This window comes from Manacus candei, unplaced genomic scaffold, assembly GCF_025592945.1.
Source record: "Manacus candei isolate 608988 ecotype Guabito, Panama unplaced genomic scaffold, ASM2559294v1 h1tg000142l, whole genome shotgun sequence".
NCBI classification, from domain to species: Eukaryota; Metazoa; Chordata; class Aves; order Passeriformes; family Pipridae; genus Manacus; species Manacus candei.
Window position 1 is genome coordinate 1689962 of NW_026138190.1, and position 25715 is coordinate 1715676.

At 52.4% G+C, this 25715-nt stretch overlaps 1 protein-coding gene across 1 annotated transcript in view; it reads left to right on the plus strand.

Moving 5' to 3' along the window:
• Nucleotides 1-22814, plus strand: part of LOC127462839 (zinc finger protein 239-like) — a 172603-nt gene extending 149789 nt beyond the window's left edge. Inside the window, 4 exon segments of the mRNA XM_051771762.1 lie at nt 16572-16770; nt 18238-18313; nt 18502-19341; nt 19344-22814. Of these exon segments, the coding sequence (XP_051627722.1) occupies nt 18265-18313; nt 18502-19341; nt 19344-19579 (1125 nt within the window). The 5' untranslated portion in view covers nt 16572-16770; nt 18238-18264 and the 3' untranslated portion in view covers nt 19580-22814.
• Nucleotides 22815-25715: the final 2901 nt, after the last annotated feature.

Below are 25715 nucleotides of genomic sequence, written 5' to 3' on the forward strand. Positions count from 1 at the left end.
GCAACAGCCCCAGGCATTTCATGACCCTCAGGGGAGTTGATGTTGTTTACATGAGACTCAGTCCCTGAGAGAAAGATCAAACAACTTCTCAAGAAGTCAAAATGAGATGGAAACACTGAAGTTTCTTGTCGTGCTAATGAGTCTCACTGAAGGACACAACTGAGAATGTGTCCCCAGGTTCCAGTTAGAGCAGAAATCTGCAGACAGTGATGACAAGGATGGACAAGCAAGGGAAAGGTGGCTCTGATGCTGAAGAAACCTTGACTTCTTTCCTTAATCCACTGGGCAAAGCCCTGACCCCCAGCCCCTGGGAAGGCAGATCCTGTCCCTGCCTCATTCCTCAGGGCTCTTCCTGGGGCACTGGGATGTGGGATGTGCAATGCCAAGGGCAGGACCATGGGGTGGCACCTGCCAGGCTGCTGAGCAGGGACAAGGAGGCCATGAGGCCCCAGGGCTGCAAGGGGCACTCCCCTCCTCCTGGCCTCAGGGGCACAGACAGCAGCCATGGCCAAAGGCCTGCAGAAGGTGGCTCTGTCAGGGCCTTTCAGCTTCTCCCCCTCCCTGTCTCCTCTCCAGCCCAGGCTGTCCTACGGTGTCCATGCCCTGCCCCTTTCCCTGCAGGCTGTCGTCATCCCCCCGGCTGCCCCACCTGGCTGGCACCTTCCTGCACTGACATCTCTGCGTCCTCCCTGGCTCTTCCTGCACACACAAAGCCTTGGCCTCATCCACACTCCTCCTGGCTGACGTGTTGCAGCGTTTTCCATGGAGTGAAATTCCTTTTTCCTCATGTCCACTCAGGACCTCCCCAGCTGCACTTGGCATTAATTCTTTCTTTCTCATGCTCTTTTCTGCTCTGACAAAAGGATCCACCATCTCTAAATCCTCCCTTCAAGCCCTCTGAGGGTTGTCCTGTACTGTCCTCAGTCTCCACACCAGTGAGGCCACAGCTCCTTAGCCCCTCTCTAGTGCTCATGTGCTTGAGACCTTTCAAGCCCATCTTGGGAGATCTCTGGGCACTCACAGATGTTTTTGCAGATGAAAATGTCATGCTCATAGTCTAAGGAAATCCCAGGGATACTTTCTACCAAGGCCTGTAGTAGCAGAACAGGGGGCAGTGGCTTTGAAGTGAAAGAGTAGAATTTTATATTGGATAATATGAGGAAAGATTTAACAATCAGGGTGGCAAGAACTGGAAGAGGTTTCCAGAGAAGTGGATGTCCCATCCCTGCATTTGTCCAAGGTCAGGGAGTGTGAGTAACCTGAATTAATGAAAGATGTCACTGTGCATGTGCAGAGACTTGGACCAGATGACCTTTTAGTTCCTTTCCAAACCAAATAATTCTGTGATTCTTTTGAGTCTGAAGTCCCAAACTCCTTCTCCAAAGAATTTTCATGTTGAGGACATGAAATGCCATGTTTTTGGAGAAACCCTTCTAAGCTCAAAAGGTAACAAATTAATTCCGAGGAAGTTCCAAGGTATCTGTAGGAAACTGTAACCAAGTGGGTCAATGGCAGAACCTCTCAGGGTGACCTTGCAGCTGAGGATGGGGGATTCAGCCTCGGGCTCTGAGACTCATGATGGGCAGCCAGAAAGGGGATTTGGGGAGTGGGCAAGACTTGTCCTGGGATGTCTAGGAAAGAACCAAAGCAAGGGCAGGATCCCAGTGGTTTCTGGAAGAACAAGCATGAGAAAACAGAGAGCAAAGAGGCTGAAAAAGCTGGTCATGTTAAACAGGAGGCTGGTCAAGACACTTCCCAGGCCATGCCCTGACACTGATCCCCACAGCCTGTCCTGTTTTCCTAATAACTCCATTGCCAAGAAGTTTCTGTGGGGAGGGACCTCTCTGCTCCTGGCACAGATTGTGGCCCAAGTTCCAGCCACTGCAGCAGGAGCCACAACTAGTCAGGTCTTGTCTTCTTTGGGGGACCAGACTCTGCCCACACTGGGGTGTGTGTGTTGGAAGCATAAAAGAGTGAAGCAAATGCAAAGCTAAACACCCAATGTAGGCTGACTTTGTCCCTAAGTGGGGGATGAGAATTGGACCCAACATGTGCAGGGACAGAGGGAGGGGTTTGTCCCCCTGGCCCTGCCCAGAAGGGACACCTTTCAGGAAGGGTTGTGGCCTTGGCTGTGCTGAGGGTTGCCCCGGGCAATGCAGCTTGGGATTGCAGTGGCACTGTCAGGGCTCTGCAGAGCTCCTGGCAGTTCCTGCATTTGTCCCCAGCAGTGCCAGAGACCTGCAGGGGTTGCAGTCAATCCCTTGTGCTCTTTGGGACCCCGACTGGCTCTGCTGAATGTCAGCAGGCCTGGAGTTCCCAGACTGTTCCTGCATCCAGGGTCGGGCCTGCAGTGACGTTTGTGCAGCATTCAATTGGTGCAGTGGCAGGATGGCCATGGATCCATTCCTGCACAAACACAATGGGGCTCCATCCCAGGCAGGGAGAGAATGGGCCCACAAATTTTGGAAGGAGAAGAACCAGGGAGTGTTGGCCCTGTGGAACCCCATGGAACCAAAGGAACCCTGGGACATGGTGGAACCTCCTGGAATCAAGGGGACATTGTGACCCTGCAGCACCTCATGGAACCAAAGGGAGTCTGGCATGTGGCAGGGCCTGATGGAAACAAAGGAACCTCCTGGGAACAAAGGGACCCTGGACACTGCCAAAAGTCAGGGAGAGAAGGGAACCCCAGGACACTGTGGAATCTCCTGGAATCCAGGGGCCATTGGAATACACTGGGGCCTCCTGGAACCAAAGGGAACATGGGACACTGTGGAACCTCATGGAATCAAAAGGACCCCGGGACTTTGTGGAATGTCAGGGAATCAAGGGGCCAGTGTGACATCCCAGAACCTTTTGGAACCAAAGGGAACCAATGGGACATTGTGGAATCTCATGGAATCAAAGGTCCATTGTGACCTTGTGGAACCTCACAGAATCCAGGGGTCATTCAGATTCTGCAAGGCCTTCTGGAGTCAAAGGGACCATTGTGACACTGGGGAACCTCATGGAATCAAGGGTCCATGGTGACAGTGAGGAAAATGATGGATTTAGTGGGCCATTGTCACACTGCGGGGCCTGATGGAGCCAAAGAACACTGGGAAACAGTGCAACCTCATGGAATCAAGGAGCCATTGTCCCACTGTGGAGCCTCAAGGAATAAGGGATCCAATCTTTGCCTCAGATTTTGTCAACAAATTATATGTAAGGAATTACAGAAGTGGGATTGCACCAGTTTTTTCCCACAGGTTTTAATGATTGGTCAAATGAGAATATTTCTATAAAATGAATCATTTATTCTTACAAATGATCAGACAAAAGATCTTAATCCTATAACTACTAGCAGTACAGTATAAGATAAAATAGTTTGCTATATTGAAACAATTATACTAAAGATAACCCAAAGAAATAATTATTACGTAGAGATCTGATGGAACTCACCCAGACCAACGGTCGTGGGGAGATTTCTTTTGCTCAGCCTTGAGGAGTGTCCTTGGAGGGCGTCCCCACCCAAGGCAGGAATCTCCACACATCTCCCCCAAGAAGGGCTGTGTTAGAAGAACCTGCCTGGATGAAAGGGGACTGGACTTCTCTAGTAGGAAGGGATTGACTGCTCCTTACAAATGGACAGGCCAGTGAGCAGCTTCTCTGTCCCATCCAACTTCCCAAAGCAGGATGTGTGTTTGGAGTTGGGTGAACCAGGCTGGTTTGAGCATCATTCAACACCAAAACCATTCCCATGGAGCCACCGGTAACTGGCAGATCTCACAGACAGCTTGCATGAGAGCTGGCACTGTTGGCATTGTCTGATGGCATTTTAGGCCTTCTCAGGGCAGGCCCTCCTGCCACCTGGGTCGAGAGGTTGGCTGTGAAAGTCCATCCTGGAGGTGCACAGGGAGCCAAGAGTTGGGCTCCTGAGTGACATCCAACAATGGACAGGGGGATGGGAGTGACCAGATGAAAGTGTCTCAGGTAGAGCTGGACTGGCAACACAAGGGGGAATTATTCCTGGCTCACTGGGCCCAGGACACCTCAGGGCCTCAGGGAAGAGCTGCAACATCCAGCTGGGCTTGGGATCCAGGGCTGCATTTAACCATGGACACCAACTGCCAGGTTCTCCAGAACTGGGAAACATGTGCTGCCATCAAAGAGGCCAAGAGGGTAAAGCCCCTGTGGGGTGGGGGATGATGGCTGAGATAGAGATGTGGGCAGGCCTGGCAGATTGATCCCAGCACACTCCCCAAACCCACCAAGGCAAGCTCTACGTGCTGACAATGGTGGACACAACCCCTGGATGGCAGGAGACACCCCCTGTGCCTCCCACCACTGCCCAGAACACCATCCTGGGCCTGGAAAAGCAAGTCCTGTGAAGACACAGCCCTCCAGAAACACTGGGGTTGGACAGCAGGACTCTTTTCCAAAACAACCTTGTGCACACCTGGCCCAGAGAGCTCGGCATGGAGTGGATGGATCATATTCCCTGTCAGGCACCAGCCTCTGGGAAAGTTGAATGGTAGAGTGGACTGTTCAAAACCACCTGGAAAGCAATGGGCAGTGGGACCTTCAAACCTTGGGATGTGCCTTTAGCAAAAGCCACACAGTTTGTTAATCCTGTAAGCTCAAGAGAGAAAACTCCAGGCCAGTTCAGTGTCTAAGGTCAGCTCAGAAGAGCAGGTCCTTTAATCTGGCCCACAGGCCCAGGGGAACACACACGACGCGCCCTCCCAGGCAATGGTTCTACAGTTTTAGAAGATGGTCCATCCAATGCCAGAACTCTCCACCCCCCAGTTCTGCCCAGTTCTGGCCCCTGACAGGCCCTTGGGGAATTGGGTTTGGGGCCTTTGGGACCCCTTCTTCCTCATCTTTCTCTTCTTCAAGCTCGTACAGTCCTTGGAGCGCCTCCAAAGTTCTGGGCTTGAAGGTTTCTTTGTCTCTTGTGGGATCTTGTTGTCCAGGCCTAGGGTGTGATGTTGTTCAATAGAGGTGTTTTTCTACAATTCTACCTTGAAAAGAAGTGTAAACACACTAAAGGAATTTAGAAAGTTTGATATCAAATGGGGTAATAGGGTTGGGTCTGTATAAACTACTCTGCTAAAGGGTGGCATATAATACAGCTACATTAACATCGACATTTACCACACAACTACTTTTAAAATAATAATAAAAAAATATCCAGAAAGCTTTTAGGCATCACACAATCCTAGTTAGTTAACTCTACCAGCTGAACTGGCTCTGCTCTAAAAGAACCTCTCTGTACCATTGAACTGGAAAAAATCCCTGTGGTCCATATGACAAACATGTTAGGGAGGACAGTTTGGGTTAGTCCTGCCTTAAGCAAAGGCAAAGCCACCCATGGAATTGTTTCTGCTCAAGGACTCGGGTGCACTTGGTGGATGATGCAGAGGGATGGGGAAACACTCTGTGGACCTCCAGGGGATTTGATTTTTGGGTCAGAACAGTCCGTGAGGTTGAATTGTAGAATATTGTTTGCTGAATGACGCTCCCACTGTGTGCCAGAACTCCCCTGAACAATGAGGTCTTTCCTTATGCACATTTTTTTATTTTCTATGTTTTTGATGTTTTCTTAAAAGAAAGTCCTGTTTCCATTCCCTCCTTCTTCAGTAGCCCCCATCTTGTGTGTCCCAGAGACTTAGTCTAACTGAGGAGTCTCCTATTGGATTTGAGTGACAGAAATGAATCTGCAATAACCTTTTGTGTGAGATTCCTTTCCTGAGCAGAGCAGGACTGATCAGGAAATGAGAACAGCTTTCTGGCTGCCCCAGCTTAGGGACTGCCCTTCTGCCTGGAGCTGGAAGAGATGAGACTATCTACTGTGCAAAGTGGACTTCAGTGGAGGCAGTGTGGACTTAATACAACAGGGGAAGGACTTTTGTTTTTTATTGAGCTGTGCCTTCCTTTGGTTTCTTTTGCTGGCAATAAATGAACATCCCTCTGTGTCTCAGGCAGCTCTTTCTTCAAGCCAAGCAGGTGGGAGTTGGTGCCAAGGAGCTGAAACCTGCAGGTCCAGCCTTGAGTGGAGGGAGCTCAGATTTGCCCAAGGCTGCTTTGAGTGCCAGGGGTTTGATGAGGGAATGGTGGGGTGGGGATAGGGACAAAGTCTGATGGATTGTCAGACATAAATGGTGTTGATTTTCATATCTATTCAGACTGAATTAGGAGGTGCCTGGGATCAATATCAACTGGAGATTGCTGATGTCAATGTATAAACAGGAAAAAAGGAAACAGGCCACAAAAAAGGAAATATTTTCTCATTGCTTCTTTAATACAATATATTCACTTTGAATGCACCTCTGAGATTCTGAGATCTAATTAACCACAAAAGAAATGAAGACTTACAAGTAAACTATCTCCAAGGGGCTTATCTGGTTAAGATGCCAACACTGAAAAGAGAGTGTGGAGGAATAAGCAGACAAGGAGACCATCCCTGGGGGCTGGGAAAGCAGGAACTCAGAGTCACTGGTTGCAGGAGGCAAATGGACTGTGGGATGTGGCTGTGAAATCTGTCTAGTAAACCACAAAATAATGGGAGACTTAAAAGTAAATTATTCCCAGAGGTTTGTCTCCTTAAGATGTTTTGAGTGTCAGGGAACCCTTTGGCAATGAATTCCTGAACTGAGGATCTGAAGACTGAACAAGCCTCTAGAGAAGTCAAATTCATCAGGAAACCTCCAAGTTGCTGAGGATGTCAGCAAGCCCCACTGAGGCCATCACTGAAAAGAGAGTGTGGAGGAATGAGCAGACAAGGAGACCATCCCTGGGGCTGGGGAAGCAGGAACTCAGAGTCACTGGTTCCAGGTGGAAAATGGACTGGGGGATGTTTCTGTGAGAGCCCCTAAAGGGTGTGCTGGTTTCAGGGGGAGTGCAGTTAAATTTCTTCCCAGTGGCTGGTGCAGGGCTGTGTTTTGGCTTTGTGCTGAACACAGGGTTGATAATCACAGAATGACAGAATAGGATGAGTTGGAAGGGACCCACAAGGATCATCCAGTCCAACCCTTAGCCATGCACAGGACCATCCCCAAGGGTCACACCATGAACCTGAGAGTACTATCCAAAAGTTTATTTAACTCTCTCAGGTTTGGTGCTGTGCCCACTGCCCTGGGGAGCCTGGTCAGTGCCCAACCACCCTCTGGGGGAAGAATCTTTTTCTAAGACCCAACCTAACCCTGCCCTGACACATCTCCAGGTCATTCCCTCAGTCCTGTCCCTGGTCCCCCCAGAGCAGAGCTCAGGGCCTGCCCCTCCTCTGCCCCTCCCCAGGAAGTTGGACCTGCACTGAGGTCTCCCCTCAATCTCCTCTTATCCAGCTGAACACACCAAGTGCCCTCAGTGTCCTCACACGCCTTCCCCCCAAGGCCCTTCCCCATCTTCCTTGCCCTCCTTTGGACACTCTCTAATGGCTCAATCTCTCCCTTCCATTGTGTCCCCCCAAACTGCCCCAATGGTGCAGGTGAGGCCGCCCCAGGGCAGAGCAGAGCGGGACAATCCCCTCCCTGGCCCGGCCGGCCATGCTGGGCCTGATGCCCCCAGGACAGGCTTGGCCCTCCTGGCTGCCAGGGCACTGCTGACTCAGGGCCAACTGGCCACCCACCAGCACCCCCAGGGCCCTTTCCCGGCCCTGCTTTCCAGCCTCTCCTTCCCAGTCTGTCCGTCCCTGCGGGGTTGCCCCATCCCAGGGCAGAATCCGGCACTTCCCCCTGTTGAAGTTCTCAGGGCTCCTAAAGAGCCGGGAGGTCACGGGATGTCAAAGAGCCCCACGGAGCTAAAGGGACCCTTGGGACACTGTGGAACCTCCTGGAATCAAGGGGCCTTTGTGACATGTGGGGCCTCATGGAACAAAAGGAATCCTGGGCAACTGCAGAAACACATGGAAGCAAGTGGTCACTGGGACACGTGGGGCCTCATGGAATCAGGGGAGTCCTGGGACTCTGTGGAACCTCACGGAATCCAGAGGTCATTGTAACTGCAGGGTCTCTTTGAACCAAAGGGGCTTGTGCTGGGCTGTCACAGGCCAGGGCAGGGGCAGCTGGAGAGTCCCGGGCCCAGCCATGAGTCACGGGCTGAGCCATCAGCTCCTGCTGAGAGAAGGGACCTCACAGGCCCTTCTGAAGGGGTTAACAGCGGGTCTGTTGGCTCTCAGGATGAAGATATTGACTGGGGAAGCTTTCGGGTGTATCCTTGATGATAAGGAAGTCAGTACAGAGCCCTAATGGGGAAAACAAAGGCAGACTGTAAAGTTGGTAGGCCTAGGATGTGGGAACTGCAATAAGGCCTTGAGCTTTGCCAAATGTATCACCAATAGATCCTAGCCAATCAAAATGCTGTTGCTTGCTTAGCTAAAATAAGGTTACTGCTTGCTGCTAGCAAGGGGTATAAAAAGACAGATGAGAAAATAGAGACATCTTTTCTGCACACAACTGGACTCTTTGTGTCTTTATCGACCGCCACGACTCTACACCGACAGTGTTGTTATTGCTGGGCAGCACTTGCACAGCTCCAAGGCCTTTCCTGCCCCTGGTACAGCCACGCTGGGGAGGGAGCTGGGGGTGCGTGGGAGGGTGGGAGGAGACACACCTGGGCCAGGTGACCCCCCTGACCCAAGGGCAGCTCCAGACCATGGACATCACACTCAGGGTGTGTAGGGGGGAACTTTGGAGTGCTGGTGTTTGTCTGCCCAGGTCACCGTTACTCGGGACGGGGCCCCGCTCTCCTGGAGGTGCTGAACACCTGCCTGTCCATGGGAAGCTGGGGATGAATTCCTGGTTTGGCCTTGCACGTGTGCACGTCTTTGACTCAACCCAGGAGTTTGGTCACTTCCAGCCTTCCGATTTTCTCTCCCCATCCCACTGGTGGGGAGGGAGTGAGCGACTGTGCAGTGCTGAGTGTCTGGCTGACATTGCTAAACCTTGACAGATGGAAACTCCACAGGTCTCTGGGACCCTGTTCTGGTGCTGAACTGCCCCCTTGGTGGGTTTTTAATAATTATAAATTTTTTTATTCTGTATGCCAAGTTACTCAAGCCTTACAGAACTCAGTGCAAGATTTCATAGCAGGGCAGGGTAACTTTTGTATCCTTTAGCTTTTTAAGCTGATTCCACACAGGGACACTGCCCATAGGCCATGAGGCCTAACAGGGGATTTGTCAAACCCAAGGGGAGTCACCTCTCATGGGTTGTGTCACCTCTGGGGCTCACTGATGACTGACCACAATTGCACTGTTTCCCCTTCACGTTACATTGGTCAGACCCAGCTGGAAGGAGCTCTTGGCATTGAACTCTTTTGGGGCACTGAAGGTGCTCTGGAGGACAAAGATGTCATGGCAGGGCAGGACATAACAGGAATGCCTCAGGACACCTTTTCTCTCCTGGAGGAGGAGGAAAGCCAGGCTGGACATGTGGTTTTGTTGGAGCGAATATGGGATGCTTTGTTCAGGCAACCACATACCCCAGTGGGACTTGTAGCATTTGGGACCATTTTACACCCTCTGTAGGATCACTTTGTCCATAGGAGTCTCTTCAAGGCCATTCTCACTTCCTTATTCTTCAGAATATAGATGGGAGGGTTAAACATGGGAGTCACAACTGTGTCAAACAGGGCAGAGTGTTTGTCAGGATCTCCAGAATCCCTCGAGTGTCCCTTTAAGTAGACAACTGTGGCTGAGCCATAGAAGAGTGTCAGCACCCCGAGGTGTGAGGAGCAGGTGGAAAAGGCTTTGTGCCTGCCCAGAACTGAGGGGGGTTTCAGAATTGCCCTGACAATTTTAATGTAAGACAGAACCATCAAGCAGAAGGGGAGGATTACAAAACCCAGGGTGATGGTGTGCAGCCCCACTTGGTTCCAGAACGTGTCTGCACAGGCCAGGTCCAGCAGCGGGGGGACGTCCCAGAAGAAGTGAGGAAGGTCACGGGATGCACAGAAGGGCAAAGGGAACAGCTGGTAGGTCTGTCCTACCTGCACTGGTGCCACAGCCCCCCAGGAGCCCAGCAGCAGCCTGGTGCAGAGCCCCTGCTCATGGCCAGGGCACAGGGCAGGGGTGGCACACGGCCATGGAGCACTCGTAGGCCATGGCAGCCAGGAGAAGGCTTTGGGTGCTGCCCAGCAGAACCAGGAAATACAGCTGGGCAGCACAGCCAGGGAAGGAGATCCTGCCATCTGCCCTCAGGAGACACAGCAGCATTTTTGGCAGAGTGACGGAGGTGTAGCAGACCTGCAGGAAGGACAAGTTCCTCAGGAAGAAGCACGTGGGGCTGTGCAGGCTGGAGTCCAGCACAGTGAGGAGGCAACCAGGCTGTTCCCTGCCAGCACCACCAGGTAGATGAGCAGGAACACCGGGAAGCACAGGCCCTGTGGCTGCAGTGTCTGCCCCTTGCAGAACAGTCTGGCTTCCATTCCTTCTCCAGATCTTGAAGAGATGCATTAAATGTAAGAACACTGAGAAGAAAGAGGGTGAAAAAGGAGGAAAGTGATGAAAACTGGGAAGCAAGGCAAGGCAAGGCAATCCAAACAAAGCAAGGCAAGGCAAGGCAAGGCAAGGAGAGGCAATCCAAACAAAGCAAGGCAAGGCATGGCTCAGTTCTTAGACCTTGGTGGGAGCTCATCCCCTGGCACTCTGTCAGCACACAGAGATCTGGGAGACTGTCCAAGATCTGAATCATTCACCTTTGCATGGTGAGGGGTGAATCCCTTTGGAAGTAAACCAGGCTTCTCTCTTCCAGGGAATCCAGTGGCTCTGATGCATCCGTGGGGCATTTTAGCAGGACAGGGAAGCAATGGTTTATGCAAAAATATCCAGGGTTCCTAACTGAGCTAAAAGACAGGTTCATGCAAGCAGTGCCAGTGTGTCCTGCAGTTTTCAGTCATCCAGAGAAGAAAGTGGTTCAAAGAGGGTGATCTCCTGAACAGGTCAGGTTTTTATAACTTCTGAAAGAGTCACTGATAATTCAACATTCCCAACCTTGCTGCTCTGTCCCTGGGATTCCTGAGCCCTTCCAACACCCACTGAGAAGTCTTCTTAAACTCGGAGGTGTCACTGATGACAACAGCAGACCAGAAAACATCAAGTATCCAATTAGCCAAGGGACAAGCACAGGGCATTTTTTCAAGAGAAAAAACTGAATTCACACAAACATGCCATCCTAATACTTTTCATGTTTTCCCACAGTATTTGTGCCATTTTCCTTTGAGTTTTATCTGTCTCATAGAGGTGTCATTCAAAATTTCCAAGATCCAATTAAAGTTTGCATGAGAGAAAAGTCACTATGACTGTTTTCTAATCTACCAACTTCATAACATAAATATACAGAAAAATTAAATATTCTTATTTAAAACCCAAACAAACCATTGAGATACCCACATTTATTTTAATTTAATGCTTTAACTCAAAGCAACCATTCCCATGCAGATTCTCCACATACTAGCAATCCCTGCTTGTTCCCAAATGTTGTCAAAGATGCAGCCTCCTCTTTTTAACTCTCAGGTGTCTTTGTGCTCCAAAGATCTCGGGTGGAGCCCAGGGCAGGCCAGTTTTGCTGCCAGGAACCTGCCAGAGCCCTTCTTAGGTGGTGCCAATCTCACAGGCAGCGTTTCCCAAAGCTGGAGGAAGCCTGAAAAGGAAGGAAACTTCCCCAAAGCCAAGCCAGGCTTTTCTCAGCACCTGAGCTGCTGCCCAGAGCCTTTGCCTCCCTGCACCCACGGCCTCCAAGGATCTGCTGGAGAGTCCCTGGGGAGGCTTTGTCAGGAATGGCCCTCGGGGGGCTCCTTAAGGCTTCAAGGGACTGCAGGATTTTCACAGCAATTTGGGTTTTTCTTTTCATTTTGCATTTCTGAGAGGTTTGTGCAACCACGGCCTCCAATTCTCTGCTGTAACGAGTCCCGTGAGAGCCTCAGGCAGTGACAACCCTCAGGGGGGCTCGTTAATGCTTCAAGGCACTCAGGGTTTATTGAGGTACTTTTTTTGGCACTGAGCCTCTGAGAGGTTTGTTCAGTCACGGCCTCCAATGACCTGCTCTAATTAGTCCCCTGAGAGACTCTGTCACTTGGGACACCCAGTGGGGCTCGTTAATGCTTCAGGGACTGCAGGGTTTTCACGGGACTTTGTGTTCTGCTTTCCACACTCAGTGTCTGAGAGGTTTGTGCAATCCTCTGCAATTACCTGCTCTAACGAGTCCCTTGAGAGGCTTTGTCAGTTGTGACTCTCTGTGGGGCTCATTAATTCTTTGAAGTAGTTCAGTTTTTAGGGGCACTTTGGCTTTTGCTTTTGACACAAAGTCTGTGACAGATTTGTGCAATCATGGCCTGCAGTGATCTCCTTCAAGGAGTCCTTGAGGAGCCTGGATTGGGAATGGCCCTCAGTGGGACCCATGAATGCTTTGAGATACTTTGAGTTTCTCTTCTGACTTGGACTCATGGAAAGGTTTGTGCAATCTCCTCTCAGAGGAGAACCTCACCTGAGGTTCAAGGACTCGGCACCAAGTGCACCATGGGGACCACGGGGCTCCTTAAAATCAATCAAGTGCTAAGAAACCACAGCTCTGCCTTGATTTTCCTCTAGTCTAGTGCAGTTATTTAGGAAGTTTTCTTAAAATGCAGAAATACTTCAAAGAGGTTCTAATAAACATGCATTCTAATTTTCAAGGGTGTAGTTTCTTACTTTTCTCCTTTGAGAAGAGTTGGTTGCATCATTCTCTGATTGATATGGATCCAGGGTCTCTCCTAAGGAGGTTTGGACTGGTTGGAGCTTTCCCTTGAGGTCTGACACAGTGTGGACAACCTTGCTCCACATTTCCCAACCCCATCCTGTCTCTGCTCAGTCTCCTGGGTCCTGCTTTGCTCACAGAACTGGCTGCACAGAGCAAAGAGGGGTTTTTCTTCCTTTTTTGCCACAATCTGAAACTCCTGAGGTTCACCTTTGTAACAGACACTGCTCAGCTGTGAGCCAAGTCCCCGCTGCCAGCAGTGAGGTTCAGCTCCCCCAAGGCAAAACCGTGCCAGAAATGTTTTAGACACCCAGGAAGGGAAATAATAAACAGGAATAAAGAGTTGGTACTGGGGGGACACTTGGGGATCCTGAGGGGCACTTATGGGGCAGTTTTGGGGGGGACATTTAGGGGACACTTGGGCATCCAGGGGGGCGCTTCGAGGTCGGGGGCCGCGCTGGGGCTGGATGTCTGAAGAATGGACACACAGCCCTGGAACAGCTGGATCTCCTGGATCATTGAAGTGCCTCTAACAGAAGGTGCAGGGCCTGCCTGCCCCTCCTGAGCACCAGCTCCATCTCCTGCTCCTGCCCAGCAGCTTCCCAGAAATCCAGGGCTGGGTGTGGATTGAACACTCTGGCAAGGGGCAGGATAAAGTTGCTTGGCTTCCACCCTTAGTGTCTCAGTGTTTGTGATCTTGGGAATCCTCACGAGCCTAAAACAATGGCAGATTATCTGTTCTCATAAGATGTGTACCTGGAGATTTTTTTTGATCTGTGTTTAAGTCTTCCTTGAAAATACAACTGATAGAGAACAATGGGAAAAAAAAGGAAAAAGGGGGAAAAGAAAGAAAAAAAGTAAATACAAAGACAAAAAAGAAGAAAAAAGAGAAAAAGGAGAAAAAAAGAGAAAAAAAAGACAGAAAAAAGAGGGAAAAATGAGACAAATAATTTAAAAAAAAAAAGAAAAAAGAAAAAAGGGAAAAAAAGTGAAAGAAAAATGGGGAAAAAAGAAAGCAGAAAAAAAAGAAAGAAAAAAGAAAGAAGAGGAAAAAAAGAAAAGACAGAAAAAGAAGAAAACCGAAAAACGTATTATCCTCACTCCGCTCACGTGCAAATGGCCGCTGTGACCCGCCGCAAGGACTACAACTCCCGTGGTGCCCCGCGCAGTGCGCAGGCGCGGCCGTGGCCGTGCGGGGGCGTGGCCGCGCGCTGATTGGCTGCGGCGGTGTTCTCTAAAGGCGGTGCGCGCGCAGAGCGCCGTGTTGACTTCCGGGAATCGGTGATGGCGGCGGGGCCCGCATTGTGCTGTAAGAGCTGGCGGGGGGTGCGGGAGAGCGGGGTCTGGGGGTCCCCTCGGGGGCTGCGGGGAGCGCCGCTGTGGGTGGAAAGGCTGGAGGGCTCGGGAGGGTTTGGCGGGGGGTTTCGGGGGTTCCCGAGGGTCAGAGCGCGGGGCCTTGGAACCCTCTCGGGGGCTGCGGGGCCCGGGGGCCTCCCAAGAACCCGGATGGTCGATTCGATTCCGAGAAAGTCCCTCGGGAAAAAAAATCATAACCACCAAACAAAAAAAGAACCCTAAAAAGGGGAAAAGTGAGAAAAAGGTGAAGGAAAAACTGCAAGGGCCAGGATGATTTTATTGCTTTGCTTCAGTTTTTCCTTGGTCTCCTCCTTCTCAGATTCTTTGCTCCCTTCCTTTACAGAAAGCTGTTCTGCTGTTGTGTGGTTTTGGGGTCCCTGGGGGGTCCCTGAGGAGGTTTTGGGTGGTCTCTGAAGGGGTTTAGTGTCCTGAGGGGACTTAAGGGGGGGGGGGTTGATGGTCCCTGAATGGGTTTGGGAATCCCTGAGGGAGTTTTAGAGTCTCCAAGGGAACTGGGAGGTCCTGGGGGGGGCTTGGGGGGGCTCTTTGAAGCAGTTTTGTGGGTTTCTAGTGGGATTTCGGGAGTCCCAGACGGTTTTGAGCGTCCCTGAGGGGGTTTTTGGGGTCCCTGAAAAGGCCTGGGGATTCCAGGTGGGTTTTGCAGGTCACTGAGAGGGTTTAGTGGGTCCGGGGGGGGGGGATGAGGTCTCTGAGGGGATTTGAGGTGGTTTTGAGGAGGTTTCGATGGGTCCAGAGGTGGATTTCTGAGGGGATTTCAGGGGTTCTGAGGGGATTTTATGGGGTCTCTGTGTCGGAGGACCGACCCCAGGGAAAGGGGATCCCAATGCCTGTCCTGAACCCCAGAGACCCCCAAAACTCAGCACACAGAGACCCCACAGGGGGGCCCGGGGGGCCCCTAAAGCCCAGCAGTGGGGTTCATGGGGTCCCCCAGCCCCCAGGGGAGGGGTCCTGGGGTTGCTCCCCAAAGTGTGGGGGGGAGATGTAGCAGATCCGGGTAAGGGGATCCCAATGCCCCCAGTATATCCCAGTGACCCTCAGTACGGCCCAGTAACCCCCTCAGTGACCAGCCAGTGTGTCCCAGTGACCTCCCACTGCCCCCCAGTATGGCCCAGTGATCCTCCAGTGTGCACCCAGTAACCAGCCAGTGTCCCCCTGTGTGTCTTGGTAATCCCCCAGTAACTCCCCAGTCCCTCCCAGTCCCTCCCAGTGTCCCTCAGTAACCCCCAGTCCCTCCCAGTGCCCCCTGGCTCCCCCCAGTGTGTCCCAGTATCCCCCAGTAATCGCCCAGTGCCCCCCAAATCCCCCCAACTGTCCCCAGTGTGTCCCCAGATGCCCTTGGCCTTTCTGTGAGCGGGGGGGGGGGTGTTTTTGGTCAGAGAGTCCAAGGGGGGCTCCTGGGGTGAGATGGAGGGTTGGGGACATCGGGGATGGGGTTTGGGGACAGTGGGGAGGGGTTTGTGGACAGTGGAATTGGGGGTGTCAAGGAGGGAACTGGGGACACTGAAAGGGTCTTGGGGACACGAGGGGGGTCTCAGGACTCACCTGCTCTTGGTGCAGGCCCTCCTCTCCCCCTCTAGGCCTCATTAACCCCCCCTAAATGTCTCTCAACTCCCCTTTTTTTCCTTTAATCCCCTTCCCCTCAGATACTTTTGACCCCCCAATGCCCCCAAGACCCTTTTAACTCCCCCAAATTCACCCAAAGCCTCCCAAAACCCCCCAAATCACCATCCAAACTCCTCAGATGCCCCCAAATCTCCCCCAGCCCCCCCTCAAATCCCTTCCAAGCCCCCCCAAAGAGGGATCACCCGGCACCCTGGGACAGGAACACAGTGGGCTGTACTGGGGGCACTGGGATGTACTGGGAGGGCACTGGGGGGGCTCAGGTGTCCCAGGACAACGTGGCCCAGCTCCAGGAGAGATCTGGGGAGCAGTGAGGAGGTACTGGTCTGTCCTGGTCTGTCCTGGTCTGTACCCCAAACCTCCCCAGCTCCCCCAGGACCCTCCCACACCCCAAAGCCCCCCAGGCCCCCCCAGGCCCCTGACTTGGTCCTGCTGCCCCTTGAGCATCTGCAGCTGCTGCAGAACCAGGCATTTCATCAGCAAATGTGCAGCTGACACCAAGCTGGGGGTGTGTTGATGTGCTGGAAGGCAGGAGGGCTCTGCAGAGGGACCTGGCCCAGCTGGATCCATGGGCTGATTCCAAGGGGATGAGGTTCCAGCAGGCCAAGGGCCGGGTCCTGCCCTTTGGCCACAAGAAGCCCCGTCAGCCCCCCGGGCTGGGGCCAGAGTGTCTGGAGAGCAGGCAGGCAGGAAGGGAGCTGGGAGTGGGGATGGACAGGAAGCTGAAGAGGAGGCAGAGTGTTCTCAGTATGATGTTAGAAAAGCAAGTTAAGTTCTGGGAGGGTTCTAGAAAAAAAAAAAGCCCAGAGGCCAGTGCAAGCAGGCAGCCCTCAGCTTGCACATGATGTCCCCTCCCTGCAGGTTCCTGTCCTTGAGCCCAGGCCCTGAGGTGAGGCTGAGAAGTGGCGCGGAGGTGAGCCCAGAGCTGTCCCTGAGGTGAGGCTGAGAATAAGTGCAAGGCAGAGGTGCTGCTGAGGAAGGAGAGCCCCGTGGTGGGGAAGGCACAAAGCTGTGTGTGCCCATCCCCGAGCAGGTGCTGTGTCCATCCCCTGTGTGCCAGGTGAGCTGGGGCTTTGCTGCAGAGCTGCGGGCGCTGATTTGAGCGGCTGCAAGTGCTGAGATGGTGGGCACCCAGGAACACCAACTGTGCCTGGCCACGGAGCCTGCAAGGAGGAGCAGAGACAGCCCTGGCAGTGTGGGGGGCCAGGTTGTCCCTGTGCCTTCCCCTGCAGGCCCTGGCTGTCCCTGCTGGCCCCTGTCCATCCCCATCAGGTCCCTGCCCGTCCCCCCCGGGCTGAGCTCCCCCCAGGAAGTGCCCTGGAGCTGAAGCTGCTCCATCCCCCCCTGCAGCCGCTGCCCCAGGCAAGGGAGCAGCAAAGGCAGGGCCAGGAGCAGAGGCAGCAGCAGGGGAGCCCTGGGGGGCCGGGAAGCTCTTGTGTGGGGCAGGAAAGAGGCGCTGGGCACGAGGCCGGGGCTGTGCTGAGCAGGCCCAGCCCTCACATCCCCCCAGCCAACGCCGGCTGCCCGGGGGGCTTGGGAGGGACCCCCAGCCCGTGTGCCCCACACTGAGCTGGCAGAGAGAGAGCCAAGGGACAGGGATGTGGGCAGGGCCCCGGGTGAGGGACAGGCAGGGCCATTGCAGGGCCACGGTGAGGGCACAGCCTGTGGCAGCAGAGCTGCCCAGGGCCGGGGGCAGCCGGGGGTGTCCCCCCACCTGTGGGGCTGTTTGGGTGCCTTGGGCACAGCCGGCCCTTGTGCAGGGCTGTGCCCTTGGGGGCTCTTGGGGGTGTTCAGGAGGTGTTTTTTGAGGGTGCTGGGGTGGGTTGGGGGCAGAGCCCTGGCGGTGGGTGGGGGGATGTGGGTCCCCCACCACGGTGGGGGTTGGTGTTGCTGGGTCAGGCCCCAACGGCTCCATTGTCAGCCCGGTGCTGGTGGGGGGGACACAGCGGGTTTGGGACCCCCCTGGGAGTGCCCGGGAGCTGCCGAGAGAGGGAGGAGCCCCGGGACCCCCGGGAGCCTGAAACAGGCAGTGCGGAGAAGGGGAAGCCCTGACAGTGGGGACCCCTGGGATCTCTGGCATAACAAAGTGGAGAACCTGGAGAGGGGAAATGTCTGGGAATGGGGCACCCCGAAGGTGAGAGTCAGAGGAGAAGAGACCCTTGGGACCCCCAACACTCCCAGCATTTTTAAGTTGGACCCCCAGCATCCCAGACAGGAGACACCCCTTGAGCCCCAAAGAGGAGAGACCAGAGAGGGGGAACTTCTAGGAGACAGTTTTGGGCCAAGTCTTCATATTTTGGAGTATTTTCTGGCTGAACCTTAACTTTTTGCAGTTTGAGGGGGGGGTTCATCTCGCTGTTTCTGAGGGGTTTTTTGGTTGAATCTCTGAGGTTTGGGTTTTTCTGGGCTGAATCTTGGTGTTTGGGAGGTTTTTATGGACACAGGATGCTTGATGAGCTCTAGAGATGGACTTGGGCAGGAGGAACCCCCAAGCCAACACGCTCAGCCCTTGTTTTCCCCCCATCAGGATTTGTCCTTCCCAAAGCTTGACCAGATGAAGGAGGCTGCGAGGAAGAGGAAGATGCCTTGGGCCCCCCAGGCAGGTGAGGAGGAAGTCAGTGTCCCTTTGGGCGGGTGTTGTGCTGGCTCTGTCAGCCCAGCATGGCCCCGGCTGCAGGACAACCCCGCTGGCGCCGCCGTCCTGCCGGGGCCGGAGTTGGGGGGATGTCCTTGGCCTTCCCTGTGGGCCGGAGGCAAATCCCCTGCCTGTCCTTCTTGCTTCCTGCCCCAGGCCCTGAGCTGAGGACGGAGAGCCCAGAGGACAAATCCCCCCGGCAGAGCCTGGTGGGAGAGGCCGTTTTGAAGGGCTCCCCGGCGCAGGAAGGCAGCGGGGAGGAAAAGGGCCGGAGATCCTCCCGCAGGAGGGGCTCCAAAGCCAGCCCAGGGTGCTCTGAGGAGGAAAGAGCCAACCTGTGCCAGGAAGGCGGCCGGAGCTTGAGCCAGAGCTCCAACCTGGTGGTCCCTGAGCAGCCTCCCAGCAGGGAGAAGCCCTTCAGATGCTTGGAGTGTGGGAAGAGGTTCAGGAAGAGTTGGAGCCTCCTCACCCACCAGCACATCCACACTGGTGTACGGCCCTACACGTGTGGGGAATGTGGGAAGAGCTTCAACCAGAGCTCCCACCTCCTCACCCACCAGCACATCCACACTGGGGAACGTCCCTACACGTGTGGGGAATGTAGGAAGAGCTTCAGTGACTGCTCCACCCTCCTCAAACACCAACGCATCCACAGCGGGGAACGGCCCTACACGTGTGGGGAATGTGGGAAGAGCTTCACGCAGAGCGCCAACCTCTGCAAACACCAGCGTATCCACACTGGAGAACGGCCCTACCCATGTGGGGAATGTGGGAAGAGGTTCAGGAACAGCTCCACCCTCCGCACCCACCAGCGCATCCACACTGGGGAACGGCCCTACACGTGTGGGGAATGTGGGAAGAGCTTCAGCTGCAGCTCCCACCTACGCAACCACTGTCGTATCCACACTGGAGAACGACCCTACGTGTGTCAGGAATGTGGGAAGAGCTTCAGTGACATCTCCACCCTCATCAAGCACCAGCGCATCCACACCGGGAGCAACCCTACACGTGTGGGGAGTGTGGGAAGAGCTTCAGTTCGAGCTCCAGCCTCATTACCCACCGGCGCATCCACACCGGGGAGAGGCCCTACAAGTGTGGGGAGTGTGGGAAGAGCTTCACCCACAGCTCTACCTTGACCTCACACCAACAGACCCACCGGTAAGAGAAGCGCTACGAGTGCCCTGACCCCCATTGGATGATCCATAGGGACTCATTTTGGGCACAGACCTGGTGACCCACGTTCCAGGTGATCCATGCTGGGCACAGACCTGATGACCTGATGACCCCTGTGTCCAGCCCTTGTCCCGACCCCCCTGACAGCGAGAGTGACCCAGGGTCTTGTAACTGATCCCTTGGGGAAGATTACAGTTAGTTTATCTGTCTATCTATCTATCTATATATATGTAGGGTTCAGTTTAGATCAGTTTTGTTTCCCTGTAGAGTAGGTTTGGGGCAGTTTTGGCTCCTGTCTATAGTGATCTAAAACCATAAAAATAACACTTCCTCTCTCTGGCTCCAAGCCCAGCCTGTCCCCTCCAGGGGTGGGTGTTCCCCCCCCTTCCCCGGGTGGTTCCTTTGCCCCTGGGCAGCGAAGCCCCTGCTGCTTCTGCGGCTGGAGAGTGTTGGAGCCATGGACCATTAACATTCCAGCCTCTCCCAGCTCTGCCCCCCAAAAGTCGAGCGGGATCAATGTGTCCCCTCCAAGTGGCTCAATCCCGTAGCAGTTCAGATTCCAGGCAGAATGCCAAAGGGCATCCTGGGACTCGTAGTCCTTCTGTCTCTGTCACACGTGCGCAGTGAAGTGCTCGGATGGGAGTGCTTGAGGAGGTCCCATGTCACCGTTTGAAGTGTCTGTATAAGCTTGTGTTGATCTTAATAAAGCTCATTGGGTTACTGCACCCCCGTGTCGACTGGGTTCGTGCAAGACAAATGCTCCAAATGGCCGCCCCAATCGGGACATTCAACAGGCGTCGGTAACCAGAGGCCAAAGGCCTTGGGACATCTTGCCATGGCATCCGTCCTGATGGAATTCCAAGGATAAGGAAGAGCTCTTCGACAAATCGTGCGCATCAGTCACCTCTGCAAAGATGGGACAAAAAGGGAAAAAGGACGAAAAAGGAGAAAAGAAGAAAAATCCGGCTTCGGCAAACAAGAGGTGACCTATTAGGATGGGAGGGATGTATTCCCACGAGGGGAGGTGTTCCCCAAAAACTAAAGCAAAAGCTGAAGCTGTCAGCCAGTCCTTAAAAACGCTGGACAAAGACGTAGCAGAAAATAAACCGTTGGTGCTCTTAAATTGGATCATCACAAATGAACCGGCACTTCCATCAACCAGAACCCATCAGATACGATCTTGGCGAGGAATTGGAAACGGGCTCATCGAAAGAGCGAGTTCTGGAGGCGTTGGAGGCATTTAAAAACTGGGCTGCGTGGAAGGAAATAGCGATGGCCTGATATGCTCGCTACAGGGGAGCAAATCCAGCCGCAGCAATGGGCTCTGCTTCCCCTGCCCCTCCTGCAGCCCCTGCTGTAGGGGGGGTACTTTTGAATTAGATGATCAATGGAGCATAGAGGCCTGAGAACGGGATCATATTAGGATGTGAAACCAGCTGGAGTGTGGTACAATGTAGCTTATGGCACAAGCTAATTGTAAGGTCCATTGTGCTTTTTAGCAAGTCAGCCTGATATCCCCTATTATCAGAGCTGAGTTCTTCCTTGGTTTTGCTACATATTGCAAGATAGAGACATCTACCCTTGAAACACAATGGTAGAGGTCATCCATAGGGGTGAGGAAGATGATGATGGGAGGAAGATGATGTGGGCAGGGGTGGCTGGCCCCTTGCCCTACAGCAGGGCTTGCACAGACTGTTGCCATTAGGTAATGATCAGGCGGTGTTTGGCTGCCACTCAGGCATCACCTTATACTGGGTACTGGCCCCACGTGGTGTAATGTGGAGCTGATAAAATGGGGTGTCAGAGCTGCTGGGGTGAGCGATCCTCATCCTGCCACCCAGACTGTGCTGCTCTGTGGGCACCGACCAGCTGCTGCAGATCCTGACAGCCCTGGCCTGTCTGTGTGGGTAAGCACAGGTTATTGAGAGGAAGCAACTGAGAGAACAAACTTTTTAATATCCTTTTAGTGTTCCTTTAACTCCCCTTTTATGTTCATAGTATTTTTCCTTTAGTTTCCCTTTTTACTAACCAATAATATTTTTTCCATAATATTGTGTTAAGATCCTTTTTTGGTATCCCCTTTTCACTAGTTAATACTCTATTAAATGCTGTTCTTAGTATTTGTTTTAATGCCACCCGATAAGGTAGTTATTTTGTATCCTTTTTTTTTTAGTTTTTAATTCCTCTTGCTAAGTTTATTACTATTATTTTTATTCTCACTGTAATAAAAGATATTTTGTGTTTGAATATTTCTGGCACTTGTCTTTGCTCCGGACATGTATCCAGACGAACTGCTCCACCTGCTTGCCCCGCTGTACTAGGGAGGGTTCGAGACGTGCTGAGGCTTGAAAACCAAGGCACCCTTGGAGCTCAGTAAAACAGATATTTATTGCAAAAAGTGGCTGACATAAACGGGCACCCGGGAGAAGGGGAAAACCGAAGAGGAAAGTACGACACCCCGCTCACCAAGTGTCATTTATGAGGTGATCTTTACCCACTCGAGGGACTATAAAACCTCCGCAGCAGCAGCATTTTCCAGAGGATTAGCAGGCTCCCACTAAAGGCAACTTGATCCCTCGTGAAGAGCAAACCAAGCCCTACAGAAAACCTGTCTGCTTTTACACGATCAACTGAGCACCTCTGCCCGGGGAGGTGTGGCCAGCACTGCCCCATCAGAGGTTCTCAGTCCCACCCCCTTGGTTGTGTAAGTTGTCCTAGTTAGGACAGCTGAGATCAGTTCATCATGGTGGGTGCAACCCAAAACTGTATTCTATAGCCTTCCATGTCATTTCCCAGAAACTAGACTATTGTTGTCAATAGACTATTCGCACCCTCTGCCCACAGAGCCTGACTCCTCAGGCTATAAACTAGGTGTTAAGAGGCCTGTGAGATAGGAGGATGCTCCTGTCCTCACACCCTTTGTGGAACTCCCCGCCCTGAGGGGAGCATTGAACATTCCTGCCTGAACTGGAGGATATATAATCTTGGAGTTTTGGAACATTTTTCAACCCACTCGTGGGATCCAGAGGACGGCTGCATCTCATCGCTCTCAACCAGACTTAGACCACCACTGGACTGCGATCACCAGTTCTGGCCAGACTGCAGCAGCTCTCCCACCAGCAGGTTCTTCCCCTCTCCCTTTACTTTGGACTCAAACAGGGCCCAAGGAACACCACTTTGTTCAGGCCCCAGGGCACTGGGTTATACATTTGGGTTTTTGTGGGTTGAGACCAATTGTTTGTTTGTATGATTGTACTTACTGTATGATTTTAATAAATTGTTATTCTGACTTATAATCTCTCCTTTGAGTTGAGTTCATTCCCCCTGCTGGTTAACTCTTAAACCAGCACATAAGTTCATCCCTTCAGCACGTGTGAGAACTTCGGAAATCCTTCAACGCGCGCGCAGGATGCTCTGGGGGCCTCTCCTGACTGAGTCGCTGAAACAGAGCCGGGATTTTGAGATGCTGGGATCTTGCTGTGAGAAGGAGCCCACAGATCCCGCTCCGAGGCAACGCTGCGTCCGAGTTAAAGGTGGCAGAGGCAGGGAACGGGTGTTGTGGGATTGGCCAAGGGAGAGGAGGTACCAGGCTCCGAGAGGCCTGCCTGCATTTGGTATGTTCTGTTCTCATGGAAGATAACAAAGAGGTCAGCTTAGTCAGTCATAAATTAGATAGGGTGGACATTTGGGGGGGATGAAAAGCTGAGTGAAGGGGTTTTTAGCAAGACGTCAGCACACAGGAAAAGTTGAAGAGTTCATTGACAATGAGAAACAGAGAAACGACCCTCATGAGGCTGAAGAAGCAGGAACGACCCCCGGGAATCTCCCCAAAAGGATGACTCCGCCTCAAGCTCCGCCTGAACCCCGCCTAATGTGAATATTAGATGTAATTGTAATGAATATTCACGTGAAATATTGGAGTCCCTCACCAAGACTGTATGAATTGCCCGCCTTTTTACTGAAAACTTTAGAACTGTTTTGTCCAGGGCGAACTGGGAGCTCTCCAGCGTTGCACAAAATAAACACCTTTGCTGCTTAAAGACCAAATTTTGGCTCTGAGCAGTTATTTCCTGCCGGTTTTGGCATTGCCACCGCAGCTGCCAGCGAATAAATACAAAAGAAACCCCAATTAAATCTGACTGCATTATAAGTTTGAGGCTTTATCCTTCGTCCTCGTCGTCCCCAGATAAATGGCAGAAAAGGCACCCAGTGTTTACATTAACATTACTTTTATCACACTTAGAGCAATGATTTCTAAAGAAGGCACGCAGGGATCTGCTTTTTGTACTGTTGCACACATTTTTTAAGTTTACACACTTCTTTCAAACCTTTTAATAACACACTACTGTTGTTAAATATATACAGGTATATATTCTATAAATGGTGTTAGCTTAAAGCAATTTTTTCCATCTTATTTTTATCTTTAAGTGCAGCTACGTCCATTTCCACCCCCACTGGTTGTAAAGCAGAGCAAAGCTAATGTAGGATAGAAAACAAGAATTAGAGTTAATTTAGAATGCGTGCTCTGAGCAAAAGCACAGAGAACTAAGTCTCAGGAACAACGGGGATAATAACTCATTAAAGAATGCTAGAAGAACATGAAGTACACAGGAAAGCAGAGAGAACAAAAACGCTGACATGGACATAAAACAGTCGTATGGAGGGGAAACAGAGGGAGATAAGGGAAAGGAGAAGAGCCAAGGACTGGGCACTCTTGCCAAATATCAGAAACTCCTGCAGGGTACATGTGAGAATCAACCAAATTAAAGGGAGTTCAGAAGTTCACCTGAGTAAGAGGAGGCCAAAGTAACAGGATGTACCCCGGAAAGCCTCCCCAAAATGAAGACCACGCCCCTGGCTCCACCTCAACTCCGCCTGTTATGAATGTTATAACTGGATGTTGCAATATTATGAATATTCATGAAAAGTGACGTCGTCTTTTAGCAAAAATTGTAGAAATACTCCAGCTGTTCACTGCTTGCCCCAAAAGGGAAAGAGGGGAAGGGAAAAAGGGAAAAAAAAGGGAGAAAAACCGAACAGGTCTGCACAATCGAAAAAAAAAAACCGGTAACCAGCAAAATAAAGAAGCAGCAAAATCTCAGCACTTCCCTTGAGAGAAGCAGGACCCGGCCCAGCGCTGTCCCCCCATGGCAGACACAGCAGTCGCTGCAGCCTCAGCTCCAGATCAGCAGGGCCGAGACAGGAACCCACCCTTCCCAAACCTCGCCGGGAGAAGAGACAGCAAGATCTCTCTGCCCAGCTTTATTTATACCTCGGGTTATGTGAAGGAATAGCACGGTGTGGCAGTTTGAGCCACGCTGGAAATCTAAAACCCAGTTTCCAGGCTTCCCCCACCCCTTCCCAACAATTCATCCTAACATCGGAGAGAAACTTCCAGGCCAGAGGCTTCTGTGGGGGAAGGGGGAAGCATATACATTTATTTGCACAAATAAATACTACACAAACTGAAGGCAACTATATATATATATATATATATATATATATTACATTGCTATCAGTCAGTCCTTTCAAGCCCCTCCTTTAACTTTAGTCCAGGAGCAGCCTTCCAGGCTGACATGTAACACCAGTCTTTTGCTGTGGGAGTGTCCTGGGCTCCTGAACGCTCCCCCTCTCACCAAGTTCCAGCAGTTGTTTTGTTGCAGTCTCTCCTCATGAAGTCCGAGAAGGCAGCTTTGAGTCCTTGCTCCTCTGCTGCTGGGTGATCTCTCTCTCTGCTCGTGGTCTCACCTCGCTCCGTAGGCTGCTGCAGTGCAGCTTATGAAGCATCCACGTCCTGGAATCTTCATTCCTCCACTTCAGTTCTCAGCTGCCTCCGGTCAGTTCGGCAACTCTCGAGCTCCTGGCTCGTCTCCAATTTTACCTGGGACCCTTCTCCCAAGGGCCAGACCAACCTCCACGGCCCAGTCTCTTGGCTCAGCTTCAGGGCTGAGCCTCAAAGCCCCCCCTCTACAGCTTCACTGCAGAAAAGGAGGGGGAAGAGAGAGCCTGGCTGCAGAGCCTGCCCCTCTCCTCTTACCTCCGGTGCTGTGAATCCCTTCCTTCACAGCACACACCCCAAATGCTGACTCTAACTCTAGCTAAAGACTGAGCTGGGGGGGGTCTCAGGGCTCCCCTCTCCCCCCCGGAGGGGAAGAGAGGGAGCCCAACCACCCCCTGGCCTTGTCCACCTGCACGCA